We start from the raw sequence: 15003 nt of genomic DNA, 5'->3' as shown, positions 1-15003 counted from the left end.
GAAAGTGTTCTCTTGAGGATACACAGCCAAAAGTATTTTTAAAGGGTTCGTTTGATTTTTTTCCCCCATGTCAAAAAATGTGGCAACCGAATGACATGAAAAACAAACCTTTCACAGAAAGCTACTGTTCATTTACCTTTAAATATTTAATGAGCTCCCCTGGAACTTCTTTCGAGCCTGACTGAATAAGCTGGCAATGATGGAAGAATTTGTGCACATGTAGATCCTGAAAAACAGATGGACACAGCATATGAAATTTGATTCATTTTTTTAAATTTTTTTTTTATTTTTTAACATCTTTATTGGAGTATAATTGCTCTACAATGGTGTGTTAGTTTCTGCTGTACAACAAAGTGAATCAGCTGCACGTATACATACATCCCCATATCTCCTCCCTCTTGCATCTCCCTCCCTCCCACCTGCAAAGCACAGGCTCCACCCCTGCACCACACCCCGCCACCCCGGAATCTTGGAAACCTGTTTCCCTGGGTCTTCTAATGGCCAGACTCGGCATCTGCAGCTATCAACATGCATGTTCCTAAATGAGTCCCATAGTCCTCTCGACCATCACACAAAGCAGCAAAACCAGGCGCATTCAGCATGTACCTAAGCACACTGGGTAGGTCACCATTTATGCCCAAGTAGTCACACATTTGTTTAATCTCTTTTTTGGCTAGTGTAGACTCTGAAGTTGGGCTGTTTCTATATTTTAATGAAATGAGCAGGAAGAGAGGTCTGAATTGACAGGTGAAGAAAACGTAGCAACAAGGAGTCACCAGAATAAGTCTCAGGCATTCAGTGCCCAAGGTACCCTGGCCCTGCACCGGCCAGTGTCCAGCTGTCCTGTATGGAATCTACAGATATTGAATTTGTGGACGGCATGGACTGTATCAGGAACCAGAATCATGAAATTCGGATTTTGACCTGCTTCCTCTAATTACCACCTGTGTGACCTCGGGTAAATCATCTAACCCGAGCGAGCCTCGGTTTCTTTTCCTCTAAAATGATGAAGTGGGCAGGGGGAATTGAGAGGGACCTTGTAGGCCACACCAAAGAGCGTGGACTTCACCTTCTCCACCCGTGATTTTTCAAACTGTGCTTGAGGCGTCTCACAGATATTTGATCCTAATTTCATGGATGTCGAGGCTAAGAGCAAACTGTAGTAGCCAGCCATGATCCACTGACTGCAAATTTCTGTGTTCAACTCTAGTCTAACCATGAGAAAAATGTCAGACAAATCCCAACAGAGGGGCATCCTACAAAATACCAGTAGTCCTGAAAACTGACAAGGTGACCAAAAACAAGGAAAGTCTCGGAACTTGTCACCGCCAAGAAGAGCCTAAGGAGACATGACAACTAAATGTAACACGCTATACTGGATAGAATCCTGAAACAGAAAAAGGGCATTAATAGGTAAAAGGATTTGGTAATTTGAGAAGAATTTTTAAATTTGAGCTATTATTAAGAATGATGTTATTACTAATGAGAAAGTCTTTCAGGCCACAACTTCTCTAAGGCTGTAGAATCGAATATAGTCTGTGTTAATCCAGAAATACACTCAAGTATTAAAATTGACAAAATTCAGGTGATGCAACTTACTTGAGTATAAATGGTAGACTCCAAGTGACTTTTAATCTTCAACAAAGGCTTTGCACCATCTACCCACTTAATATCCACATTAGACTGCTGTGAAGAGAAAATACACACATGAGTTTCTGTACCATAGCAATGGATAGATGAGCAACATATAACACCTTTATGCATTTCAACATTTTCTTTCAGAAACAAATGTGTTAGTTTCGCACATAGGGAATTATTGGAGAAAATAACCTGTCTTTAGAATAAATGTATCCTAAACCATTTTGAATTTCCAATCCTTTGCAGGCTGATACTTTTCCAAATGACAATAAAAATTACTAAAGAAATGAATTCTTTTCATGATGCACAAAATCGAAGTCCCATTTTAAAAATCGTTATTAGAATCAACAGACATGAGGTTACTTTGTCAAACTATTATACAAGCTTCTCAACACTCATTTTCTATACTTATCTTTGTCGTGGACCAGCACCAGCCCTCAAACCACACTCTGAGTAGCTATCAACCAGACCAAACTATCGACTATGCCAACGGTATTCTACTTTTTAAACATTTCATCATATATGTATAACTGAATCACTTTGCTGGACAGCAGAAATTAACACAACGCTGTAAATCAACTATACTTCAATACAGTTTTTTAAAAAGAGGGGAAAAAAACATTTCATCATGATTACTTCAACAAATACAGATATTTTCCTACCCTTCTTGATTCGGCATCATTCAGATTCAAGTAGCCTGGGGGAAGATTAGCGGAAACTGGCAGCTGCTGCTCAAATGTGATGATTCTACCATCCTTCAGCAAAGGTACCCAGGCAAAGCCAACTGCCAAGACAATAAACAACCATGAGAAATGAAATCGCAAATGCAGTTAGCTACACCAATGTCTGGTCACCGGGGAGCAGGGCAGGTCTGTATGTGGGAGTCCAGGTGTTGGGCATCCGAGTACTGGGGAAGGAACAATGAGTTTGGATTGCTTCCTAATCCTAGCCTGACCACTAACAGGTTATTCATGCTACCTCCTTGACTATAATGATGGGAACAACAACACACAGCTCTTCTATCAAACAGAGTGATTGAGAGACCAAAGTGAGCTAATATACCAAAACACTTAAAAACTTTTAAAGTGCATCAATTTCATTATTTTGACACACTGGGGGAGAATTTTTGGTAGACTTATTTTTTAAACAATTCAGATGTCTCTCGTCCATCCTTACAGAGTCTCATATCTGAGACAACAATCACCATTGTTGCTTCCAGCAACCCTAGGGTAAGCAAGGGACTGCAGAAAATTAAGGTCACAAGTCAAGGTTACATTCCATATTTATACAAGGCAGTATTTATCTGGGCAGTTTTCCTGATTACAGAAGGAAGAGGGGTAGTGGGAGAATGCAGCCAGGGCACAGTGCTTACAACTGCAACCCACTGAGAGATTTTCCTCCCAGTCTCTACATTTCTTAACAGTTCTACCCCAAAGAGCCTCTTGGCTTCCTATTAGAAAACTCATCATGTTCTAGCTGAAAAAGCCAGAGCCATCTGTGTTGCTCAAGTCAAGCGATGTCAGTATTTCCATTATAGAGATTACTCTGGGCTTCAAGTGTTTATAACTCAGCTGTAAAAAAGCTTGCTCTGGACTGAGTTCTGGCATATGAGAGAGGGTGTTGGCTGGAGAGTACTTTTGAAAGCCGTTGCTTTCTGATGCTTTGAAATACTTTGCGTAAGTGCGTGTGTGTGTGTGTCTGTGCGTGCACGCGTGCATGTGTTTACACTGTGAGCACTTAAGTCAACACAAATCTGGTTAGAATGTTTTCATTCACGTGTTTAATTTGGCAAATGCTTTAATTCTTAAAGAGACTAATATGTTGCTTTCTCTAAGCAGACTGAAACATGCCTGAAGGGCATCTTACTAGTACAACTTCAGAAATGCTCTACCCGGAGATCTTTTAGAAAAAGCAGAGGAAAGTAACACGAGCAGAAAAACCATGCAAAAGGACTCTGTCAAAGTAGTTAAACTGAAAATTAGACAAATGACAAAAGGTTTCCAGTCCAGAAAGTAGGAAAAGGAAAATACATTTCTTCTTCTTAGGCAACGTTTTTTTTTCCTTATAGAAATTCTTACTGAGATATAATTCAGATGCCATACAATTCATCTACTGAATATTTAAAGTATACAATTCAATGGTTCTTAGTATATTCACAGAGCTGTGCATCTATTGCCACTATCTAATTCCAGAACTTTTTCATCACTCCAAAAAGGAACTCCGTATACCCTTAGAAGTCACACCCTATTTGCCCTTCTTCCAGTCCCGGCCAACCACTGATCTCCTTTCTGTCTCTATGGAATTGCTTGGGCAACATTTTGCACTGTGAATCAATCAGAGCACGGCCAAGGGTATCTTGCAGTCAAAACTCATCTAGCACACTTGGACGCTATCAAGGTACAATGTCAAGCACAAGCCATCTAGCTCAAAGATGTGAAGCCACTTAAAGGATGGACGGTTAAAAGTGATGAGTGGTGGGGAGGGAGGGATAAATTAGGAGTTTGGGATTAACAGATACATACTACTCTATATAAAATAGATAAACAACTAGGACCTACTGTATAGCACAGGGAACTATATTCAATATCTTGTAATAACCTATAATGGAAAAGAATCTGAAAAAGAATATATGTGTGTATATATATATATATATATATATATATATATATATAGGTGTATATACTGAATCACTTTGCTGTACACCTGAAACATTGTAAATCAACTATACTTCAAAAAAATTTTTAATATTTTTTTTTTAAAGTGATGAGTGGCACATAGAACAACCATCTCACACTCCACTAAGCATCTTGCCCTATCTGTCTAGGATTTGGATAAGGAAATAGTCATTTGTTGCTCAGGAGGTGCACTGTCATAGGTTCTCATCATTCTGCCAGATTTCTTCTCAACCTGCAAGGTCCCTACCCTGAATGAACTGCAATTTCTATGGGGATCTAGAAGAGGACCACCCTATCCACAAAGGGAACTTCCTAATATTCAGTCCTGCTGTGTGCCGGGCATCACTCAGATGTCTCACTAGCACCTCAGACTCAACATCAGTCAAAACCTACCATCCCTACCCACAATTCTGCTACCTGGCAATACCTTCTTTCCAGTTTCGAAACTTCAGTGCTAACTTTGAATTATCTCTCTAGTAGCCAATCACTTGCCAGGTGCAGTATATTCCTCTGCAATTCTCTTTTCCTCCATCCCCCCCGTTACAGCCATAGTGCGGCCCCCTTTCTCTCCTGAACTTCAGAAATAGCCCCCTAACTGGTGTTTCCTCCTTCCTTCCTTCTTCCTGCTCCAACTCACCTCACCCATTATATTGCTGCCTGATTAGATTTCCTGCAAAACAGCTCTTACTGGTGTTTACAACCCTCCAGTATTTCCTTATCGGTAACAGAATAAAATCAAACCCACAACCTGGCATTCAGGGCTTTCCACCATCTGACGCTTCCTTTCCAAGCTGGCATCCTATGATTCCCTCTCCAGTACCCTGTGCTTTGATCCTATTGAATTACTTGTGGTTCCCTGTCCAGACCCCTCAATACTCTGCCTCTGTACCAGCTGTTCCTTCATCCTGAAATCCTCTACCATCCTGCCATCACTGCATTATCAAATTCTACCCTGCCCTTTAAGGCCTCACCCAAACACCATCTCCTCCTGGAAGCCTTACCTAATTCCCAGCCACTTGTCCCTCCACCAGCTGAAGTAATAACTCACTCTTCTCTGACATCACACAGTGCCATTTTCTTGGTAACTACTACTTTCTATCTTGTGTTATAAATGTCTACATAGGTCTCATTTCCCCTACTAGATCATGTGCTCACTGAAGATGAGATCTATGTTTGGTTCTCCACTGTATTCTCCATAGTACCTCCTATAATATCTTGTACATAATACATATGCAGACATATGTGCTGAGTGAATGAACAAATGAACAAATTTAAGATTGGTCCAGGGACTTCTCTGGTGGTGCAAAGGTTAAGAATCCGCCTGCCAGTGCAGGGGACACGGGTTCACTCCCTGGTCAAGGAAGATCCCACATGCCACGGAGCAACTAAGCCCGTGTGCCACAACTACTGAGCCTGGGCTCTAGAGCCCGTGAGCCACAACTACTGAAGCCCACGCGCCTAGAGCCAGTGCTCCACAACCAGAGAGGCCACCGCAATGAGAAGTCCGTGCACCACAACAAAGAGTAGCCCCCGCTCGCTGCAACTAGAGAAAGCCTGCGCGCAGCAACGAAGACCCAATGCAGCCAAAAATAAATAGAGAGGAGCTTCAAGATGGCAGAAGAGTAAGACGTGCAGATCACCTTCCTCCCCACAAATACATCAGAAATACATCTACATGAAACTGCTCCTATAGAACACCCACTGAACGCTGGCAGAAGAGCTCAGACCTCCCAAAAGGCAAGAAACTCCCCACGTACTTGGGTAGGGCAAAAGAAAAAAGAAAAAACAGAGACAAAAGAATAGGGACGGGACCTGCACCAGTGGGAGGGAGTTGTGAAGGAGGAAAGGTTTCCACACACTAGGAAGCCCCTTCGTGGGTGGAGACTGCGGGTGGCAGAGGGGGGAAGCTTCAGAGCCATGGAGGAGAGCGCAGCAACAGGGGTGCGGAGGGCAAAGCGGAGAGATTCCCGCACAGAGGATCGGCGCCGAGCAGCACTCACCAGCCCGAGAGGCTTGTCTGCTCACCCGCTGGGGCGGGTGGGGGCTGGGAGCTGAGGCTCAGGCTTCGGAGGTCAGATCCCAGGGAGAGGACTGGGGTTGGCTGCGTGAACACAGCCTGAAGGGGTTAGTGCACCACAGCTAGCCGGGAGGGAGTCCGGGGAAAAAGTCAGGAGCTGCCGAAGAGGCAAGAGACTTTTTCTTCCCTCTTTGTTTCCTGCTGCGCAAGGAGACAGGATTAAGAGCGCCACTTAAAGGAGCTCCAGAGATGGGCGCGAGCCGCGGCTATCAGCGCGGACCCCCGAGACGGGCATGAGACGCTAAGGCTGCTGCTGCCGCCACCAAGAAGCCTGTGTGCAAGCACAGGTCACTCTCCACACCTGCCCTCCCGGGAGCCTGTGCAGCCCGCCACTGCCAGGGTCCCGTGATCCAGGGACAACTTCCCCGGGAGAACGCACGGCACGCCTCAGGCTGCTGCAACGTCACGCTGGCCTCTGCCACTGCAGGCTCGTCCCGCATCCGTGCCCCTCCCTCCCGCCGGCCTGAGTGAGCCAGAGCCCCCGAAGCAGCTGCTCCTTTAACCCCGTCCTGTCTGAGTGGGAACAGCCACCCTCAGGCGACCTACATGCAGAGGCGGGTCCAAATCCAAAGCTGAACACCGGGAGCTGTGCAAACAAAGAAGAGAAAGGGAAATTTCTCCCAGCAGCCTCAGAAGCAGCGGATTAAAGTTCCACAGTCAACTTGACGCACCCTGCATCTGTGGAATACCTGAATAGACAACGAATCATCCCAAATTGAGGAGGTGGACTTTGGGAGCAAAGATATATATATATTTTTCCCCTTTTTCTCTTTTTGTGAGTGTGTATATGTATGCTTCTGTGTGTGATTTTGTCTGTAGAGCTTTGCTTTTACCATTTGTCCTAGGGTTCTGTCTGTCCGTTTTTTTTGTTTTTTTGGTTTTTTTAGTAGAGTTTTTATTGCTTGCTATCATTGGTGGATTTGTTTTTTGGTTTGGTTACTCCCTTCTTTCTTTCTTTTTTTTATTACTTTTTAAATTTTTTAAAATAATTATCTTTTATTTAATAACTTTTATTTTATTTTATCTTCTGCTTGCTTTCTTTCTTTTTTTTCTCCCTTTTATTCTGAGCTGTGTGGAGGACAGCCTCTTGGTGCTCCAGCCAGCCATCAGGGGTGTGCCTCTGAGGTGGGAGAGCCAACTTCAGGACACTGGTCCACAAGAGACCTCCCAACTCCACGTAATACCAAACGGCGAAAATCTCCCAGAGATCTCCATCTCAACGCGAAGACCCAGCTCCACTCAACGACCAGCAAGCTACAGTACAGGACACCCTATGCCAAACAACTAGAAAGAAAGGAACACAACCCCATCCATTAGCACAGAGGCTGCCTAAAGTCATAATAAGGCCACAGACACCCCAAAACACACCACCAGACGTGGATGTGCCCACCAGAAAGACAAGATCCAGCCTCATCCACCAGAACACAGGCACTAGTCCCCTCCACCAGGAAGCCTACACAACCCACTGAACCAACCTTAGCCACTGGGGACAGACACCAAAAACAACGGGAACTATGAACCTGCAGCCTGCGAAAAGGAGACCCCCAAACACAGTAAGTTAAGCAAACTGAGAAGACAGAAAAACACACAACAGATGAAGGAGCAAGGTAAAAACCCACCAGACCTAACAAATGAAGAGGAAATAGGCAGTCTACCTGAAAAAGAATTCAGAATACTGATAGTAAAGATGATGCAAAATCTTGGAAATAGAAGGGAGAAAATACAAGGAACTTTTAACAAGGACCTACAAGAACTAAAGAGCAAACAAACAGTGATGAACAACACAATAAATGAAATTAAAAATTCTCTAGAAGGGATCAATAACAGAATAACTGAGGCAGAAGAATGGATAAGTGACCCGGAAGATAAAATAGTGGAAATAATTACTGCAGAGCAGAATAAAGAGAAAAAAAATGAAAAGAATTGAGGACAGTCTCAAAGACCTCTGGGACAACATTAAACGCACCAACATTCGAATTATAGGGGTCCCAGAAGAAGAAGAGAAAAAGAATGTGACTGACAAAATATCTGAAGAGATTATAGTTGAAAACTTCCCTAATATGGGAAAGGAAATAGTTAATCAAGTCCAGGAAACACAGAGGGTCCCATACAGGATAAATCCAAGGAGAAACACGCCAAGACACATATTAATCAAACTATCAAAAATTAAATATAAAGAATATATTAAAAGCAGCAAGGGAAAAACAACAAATAACACACAAGGGAATCCCCATAGGGTTAACAGCTGATCTTTCAGCAGAAATTCTACAAGCCAGAAGGGAGTGGCAGGACATATTTAAAGTGATGAAAGAGAAAAACCTACAACCAAGATTACTCTACCCACCAAGGATCTCATTCAGATTTGACAGAGAAATTAAAACCTTTACAGACAAGCAAAAGCTAAGAGAATTCAGCACCACCAAACCAGCTCTACAACAAATGCTAAAGGAACTTCTCTAGGCAAGAAACACAAGAGAAGGAAAACACCTACAATAACAAACCCAAAACAATTAAGAAAATGGGAAAAGGAACATACATATTGATAATTACCTCAAATGTAAATGGATTAAATGCTCCAACCAAAAGACATAGACTGGCTGAATGGATACAAAAACAAGACCCGTATACATGCTGTCTACAAGAGACCCACTTCAGACCTAGGGACACATAGAGACTGAAAGTGAGGGGATGGAAAAAGATATTCCATGCAAATGGAAATCAAAAGAAAGCTGGAGTAGCAATTCTCATATCAGAAAAAAATAGACTTTACAACAAAGACTATTACAAGAGGCAAAGAAGGATACTACATAATGATCAAGGGATCAATCCAAGAAGAAGATATAACAATTGTAAATATTTATGCACCCAACATAGGAGCACCTCAATACATAAGGCAAATGCTAACAGCCATAAAAGGGGAAATCGACAGTAACACAATCATAGTAGGGGACTTTAACACCTCACTTTCACCAATGGACAGATCATCCAAAATGAAAATAAATAAGGAAACACAAGCTTTAAATGATACATTAAATAAGATGGACTTAATTGATATTTATAGGACATTCCACCCAAAAACAACAGAATACACATTCTTCTCAAGTGCTCATGGAACATTCTCCAAGATAGATCATATCTTGGGTCACAGATCAAGCCTTGGTAAATTTAAGAAAATTGAAATCGTATCAAGTATCTTTTCCGACCACAGCGCTCTGAGACTAGATATCAATTACAGGAAAAAAACCGTAAAAAATACAAACACAGGGAGGCTAAACAATACACTACTTAATAACCAAGAGATCACTGAAGAAATCAAAGCGGAAATCAGAAAAACCTAGAAACAAATGACAATGAAAAGACGACAACCCAAAACCTATGGGATGCAGCAAAAGCAGTTCTAAGAGGGAAGTTTTATAGCAATACAATCTTACCTTAAGAAACAAGAAACATCTCAAACAACCTAACCTTACACCTAAAACAATTAGAGAAAGAAGAACAAAAAAACCCCAAAGTTAGCAGAAGGAAAGAAATCATAAAGATCAGATCAGAAATAAATGAAACAGAAATGAAGGAAACGATAGCAAAGCTCAATAAAACTAAAAGCTGGTTCTTTGAGAAGATAAACAAAATTGATAAACCACTAGCCAGACTCATCAAGAAAAAAAGGGAGAAGACTCAAATCAGTAGAATTAGAAATGAAAGTGGAGAAGTAACAACTGACACTGCAGAAATACAAAGGATCATGAGAGATTACTACAAGCAACTATATGCCAATAAAATGGACAACATGGAAGAAATGGACAAATTCTTAGAAATGCACAACCTGCCGAGACTGAACCAGGAAGAAATAGAAAATATGAACAGACCAATCACAAGCACTGAAATTCAAACTGTGATTAAAAATCTTCCAGCAAACAAAAGCCCAGGACCAGATGGCTTCACAGGCGAATTCTATCAAACATTTAGAGAAGAGCTAACACCTATCCTTCTCAAACTCTTCCAAAATATAGCAGAGGGAGGAACACTCCCAAACTCATTCTACGAGGCCACCATCACCCTGATATCAAAACCAGACAAAGATGTCACAAAGAAAGAAAACTACAGGCCAATATCAATGATGAACACAGATGCAAAAATCCTCAACAGAGTATTAGCAAACAGAATCCGACAGCACATTAAAAGGATCATACACCATGATCAAGTGGGGTTTATCCCAGGAATGCAAGAATTCTTCAATATACCCAAATCAAACAATGTGATACACCATATTAACAAGTTGAAGGAGAAAAACCATATGATCATCTCAAAATATGCAGAGAAAGCTTTTGACAAAATTCAACACCGATTTATGATAAAAACCCTCCAGAAAGTAGGCATAGAGGGAACTTACCTCAACATAATAAAGGCCATATACGACAAACCCACAGCCAACATCATCCTCAGTGGTGAAAAACTGAAACCATTTCCACTAAGATCAGGAACAAGACAAGGTTGCCCACTCTCACCACTATTATTCAACATAGTTTTGGAAGTTTCAGCCACAGCAATCAGAGAAGAAAAAGAAATAAAAGGAATCCAAATCGGAAAAGCAGAAGTAAAGCTGTCACTGTTTGCAAATGACATGATACTATACATAGAGAATCCTAAAAATGCTACCAGAAAACTACTAGAGCTAATCAATGAATTTGGTAAAGTAGCAGGATACAAAATTAATGCACAGAAATCTCTTGCATTCCTATACACTAACGATGAAAAATCTGAAAATGAAATTAAGAAAACACTCCCATTTACCACTGCAACAAAAAGAATAAAATATCTAGGAATAAACCTACCTAAGGAGACAAAAGACCTGTATGCAGAAAACTATAAGACACTGATGAAAGAAATTAAAGATGATACAAATAGATGGAGAGATATACCATGTTCTTGTATTGGAAGAATCAACATTGTGAAAATGACTCTACTACCCAAAGCAATCTACAGATTCAATGCAATCCCTATCAAACTACCACTGGCATTTTTCACAGAACTAGAACATAAAATTTCACAATTTGTATGGAAACACAAAAGACCCCGAATAGCCAAAGCAATCTTGAGAACGAAAAACGGAGTGGAGGAATCAGGCTCCCGGACTTCAGACTATACTACAAAGCTACAGTAATCAAGACAGTATGGTACTGGCACAAAAACAGAAATATAGATCAATGAAACAGGATAGAAAGCCCAGAGATAAACCCACGCACATATGGTCACCTTATCTTTGATAAAGGAGGCAAGCATATACAGTGGAGAAAAGATAGCCTCTTCAATAAGTGGTGCTGGGAAAACTGGACAGCTACATGTAAAAGAACGAAATTAGAACACTCCCTAACACCATACACAAATATAAACTCAAAATGGATTAAAGACGTAAATGTAAGGCCAGACACTATCAAACTCTTAGAGGAAAACATAGGCAGAACACTCTATGACCTAAATCACAGCAAGATCCTTTTTGACCCAGCTCCTAGAGAAATGGAAATAAAAACAGAAATAAACAAATGGGACCTAATGAAACTTAAAAGCTTTTGCACAGCAAAGGAAACCATAAACAAGACGAAAAGACAACCCTCAGAATGGGAGAAAATATTTGCAAATGAAGCAACTGACAAAGGATTAATCTCCAAAATTTACAAGCAGCTCATGCAGCTCAATATCAAAAAAACAAACCACCCAATCCAAAAATGGGCAGAAGACCTAAATAGACATTTCTCCAAAGAAGATATACAGATTGCCAACAAACACATGAAAGAATGCTCAATATCATTAATCATTAGAGAAATGCAAATCAAAACTACAATGAGATATTATCTCACACCAGTCAGAATGCCCATCATCAAAAAACCTTCAAACAATAAATCCTGGAGAGGGTGTGGAGAAAAGGGAACCCTCTTGCACTGTTGGTGGGAATGTAAATTGATATAGCCACTATGGAGAACAGTATGGAGGTTCCTTAAAAAACTAAAAATAGAACTACCATATAACCCAGCAATCCCACTACTGGGCATATACCCTGAGAAAACCATAATTCAAAAAGAATCATGTACCACAATGTTCATTGCAGCTCTATTTATAATAGCCAGGACATGTAAGCAACCTAAGTGTCCATCAACAGATGAATGGATAAAGAAGGTGTGGCATATATATACAATGGAATATTACACAGCCATAAAAAGAAATGAAATTGTGTTATTTGTAGTGAGGTGGATGGACCTAGAGTCTGTCATACAGAGTGAAGTAAGTCAGAAAGAGAAAAACAAATACCGTATGCTAACACATATATATGGAATCTAAGGAAAAAAAAAAAAAGGTCATGAAGAACCTAGGGGCAAGATGGGAATAAAGACACAGACCTACTAGAGAATGGACTTGAAGATACGGGGAGGGGGAACTGTAAGCTGTGACAAAGTGAGAGAGTGGCATGGACATATATACACTACCAAATGTAAAACAGATAGCTAGTGGGAAGCAGCCGCATAGCACAGGGAGATCAGCTCGGTGCTTTGTGACCACCTAGAGGGGTGGGATAGGGAGGGTGGGAGGGAGGGAGACGCAAGAGGGAAGAGATATGAGAACATATGTATATGTATAACTGATTCACTTTGTTGTAAAGCAGAAACTAACACACCATTGTAAAGCAATTATACTCCAGTAAAGATGTTAAAAAAATAAAAAATAAATTAATTAATTACATTAAATAAAGATTGGTCCAGGCTAGCTTGGATCTGAATCCCAGGGCATGCTGATATTGATAAAGTGGGTGTGGCACGGGCCATGTTCTTAGGGCCTGCTATATTCTCCTAAGGATGCTTCCCACTGGCTTATCTAAAGCCTTGCTGAACGAGACCATGACTGGAGCTTTACTACCAAAGCTTATTCAAGTTTGTTAGACCTGTCCTCCTCTCACTAGAACTCCAATCTCCCTCAGGTTCAAAAACGCCCATGGCTCTGGGCTCACGTCCCTCTTCTCAGTGAGCAGAACTGGAAAATTCTGGTTGCTGGGCTATTCTATGTGAAAGAAATAACAAAAACACTGCATCACAATATGGGTTTCTCTCTGAGAGGGGCAATATTACTTTACGTTGCCTATGGTAGTCTAAGTACACTGGCAAGCATTTGGACATGACGTTGGGTAGAAGTAATGATAAAACGAACATATAATTCATCTTTCACCAATGAACTTTTAACTCAAAAATGTACTTTTTGGTGAGGGGAAGTGGTCTGTACCTCGATGAAAAGAGGTTATATATAGCCAAGATGACTCAATTTCAAATAGGTCTAGAGAGAGACATTTAAAGAGCACACGTACCTGGAGTTTCAACTGTATCCTGCTTTTTGGTTGTTCCCTTTGTGTTAATTTCACAACTCACATGATAAAAAGTGAAAAGCAAATGATGTTTTTGATGCAGGTGAATGGGAAGCTCAATTTTAATCTGAAATGAAAGCAAAATTACACATAGCGTTTTGTTTTGTTTTCATTGTCAAGCTGGACTGTCAGACCTTTAGCTCTGTTTCATCATACTTTTCCAGTGACATACTTTTCTAAATCACAGGCCAAGTGGTCAAATAATAGATATGATTTAAATATACTCCAAATGCTTTTCTGGTCAGTTTCACAGTTTGACAACAATATTCTCTTGGGTTGTGAGGGCTGATTTATTACTTTTGCTGGAGAGTCCAGTGGATTCTCCTGGATTCAACTTTGCAGCAGGATTTTCTGAAACACTGGATCAAAACCACATCCTTACAGCCCAGGGATACTCTGTAACTCAGTGTGAGTCAGTGAATGCAATCCATCTACAATGTGCGTTGAATTTGAAAGGCTGCTTTTTTCGAAATCACTGCCCTCCTCTGCATGAAGAAAAAATTAAGCCTTTCCAAATAAACATGCAAAAAGTCATTGTGTTATTATGGGATCCACAAATTACAGTTTATATAAATTTCTTTAGAAGAAAAACACAACCTTACTCTTGAATAAATAAAAAGTATCATCCTGACACACAAATTTAATACTAAAAATTAATACTTTAATACAAGCATTGCAAGTACTTTTCCAGTCAGAACCCAACTGCCTGTTTGTAATGCCTCCTGGGAAGTATATGGGAGACAGATTACAGATTTAATTGATTTAACACACATACGTGGACACATACAGGAACGCATGCAAACATACACACACGCTCACACTCACTTTCCTGGTTAATATATAGTGAATGCTTGAAAAGTCCATTTCTGACTCCCTAAAGATAATGTGGACTACTTACTACATGAACAAGTTTTCTCTACTGACTGACATTGGTTATAGAGAGGGATGTATTAAACAGCTTGGTGATGGGACATCTGGCCTAATTATCATTCACACAAGGCATCGTTTTGGTGTTATAACTAATTTCTGTCGTAGGTATATTTCACCACAGAATATGCCTATTCACAGCATCCAGACCATCTGGGTATCTAATGCTCTGCTGCACATCAATATGGACATACTCCCTCCCTGGGTGGCCAAAATGCAAAGTCCCACTACCCTCCTCTCCATCCCCGGAGAAAGTAGGGGCACTGGACTGAGAAGGAATG

The 15003-nt window shown here is 40.9% G+C and overlaps 1 protein-coding gene across 3 annotated transcripts in view; it reads right to left on the bottom strand.

Moving 5' to 3' along the window:
- The window catches only part of DOCK11 (dedicator of cytokinesis 11), a 188423-nt gene that overhangs the window by 92158 nt on the left and 81262 nt on the right, over positions 1-15003 (bottom strand). For 2 of the 3 annotated variants that reach the window (XM_036840277.1, XM_036840275.1), the window contains exons 20-23: positions 13739-13862; positions 2301-2422; positions 1600-1686; positions 137-226 (exon numbers count right to left, since the gene is read on the bottom strand). In XM_036840277.1, the coding sequence (XP_036696172.1) occupies positions 137-226; positions 1600-1686; positions 2301-2422; positions 13739-13862 (423 nt within the window). The remainder of the gene's footprint in view (positions 1-136; positions 227-1599; positions 1687-2300; positions 2423-13738; positions 13863-15003) is intronic. The other variant, XM_036840276.1, reaches the window with a different exon arrangement.

This window comes from Balaenoptera musculus, chromosome X (genome assembly GCF_009873245.2).
Source record: "Balaenoptera musculus isolate JJ_BM4_2016_0621 chromosome X, mBalMus1.pri.v3, whole genome shotgun sequence".
In the NCBI taxonomy this organism is placed as follows: Eukaryota; Metazoa; Chordata; class Mammalia; order Artiodactyla; family Balaenopteridae; genus Balaenoptera; species Balaenoptera musculus.
Note: the sequence above shows the minus strand (reverse complement) of the source record. Positions and strands in the feature narration are given on the sequence as shown.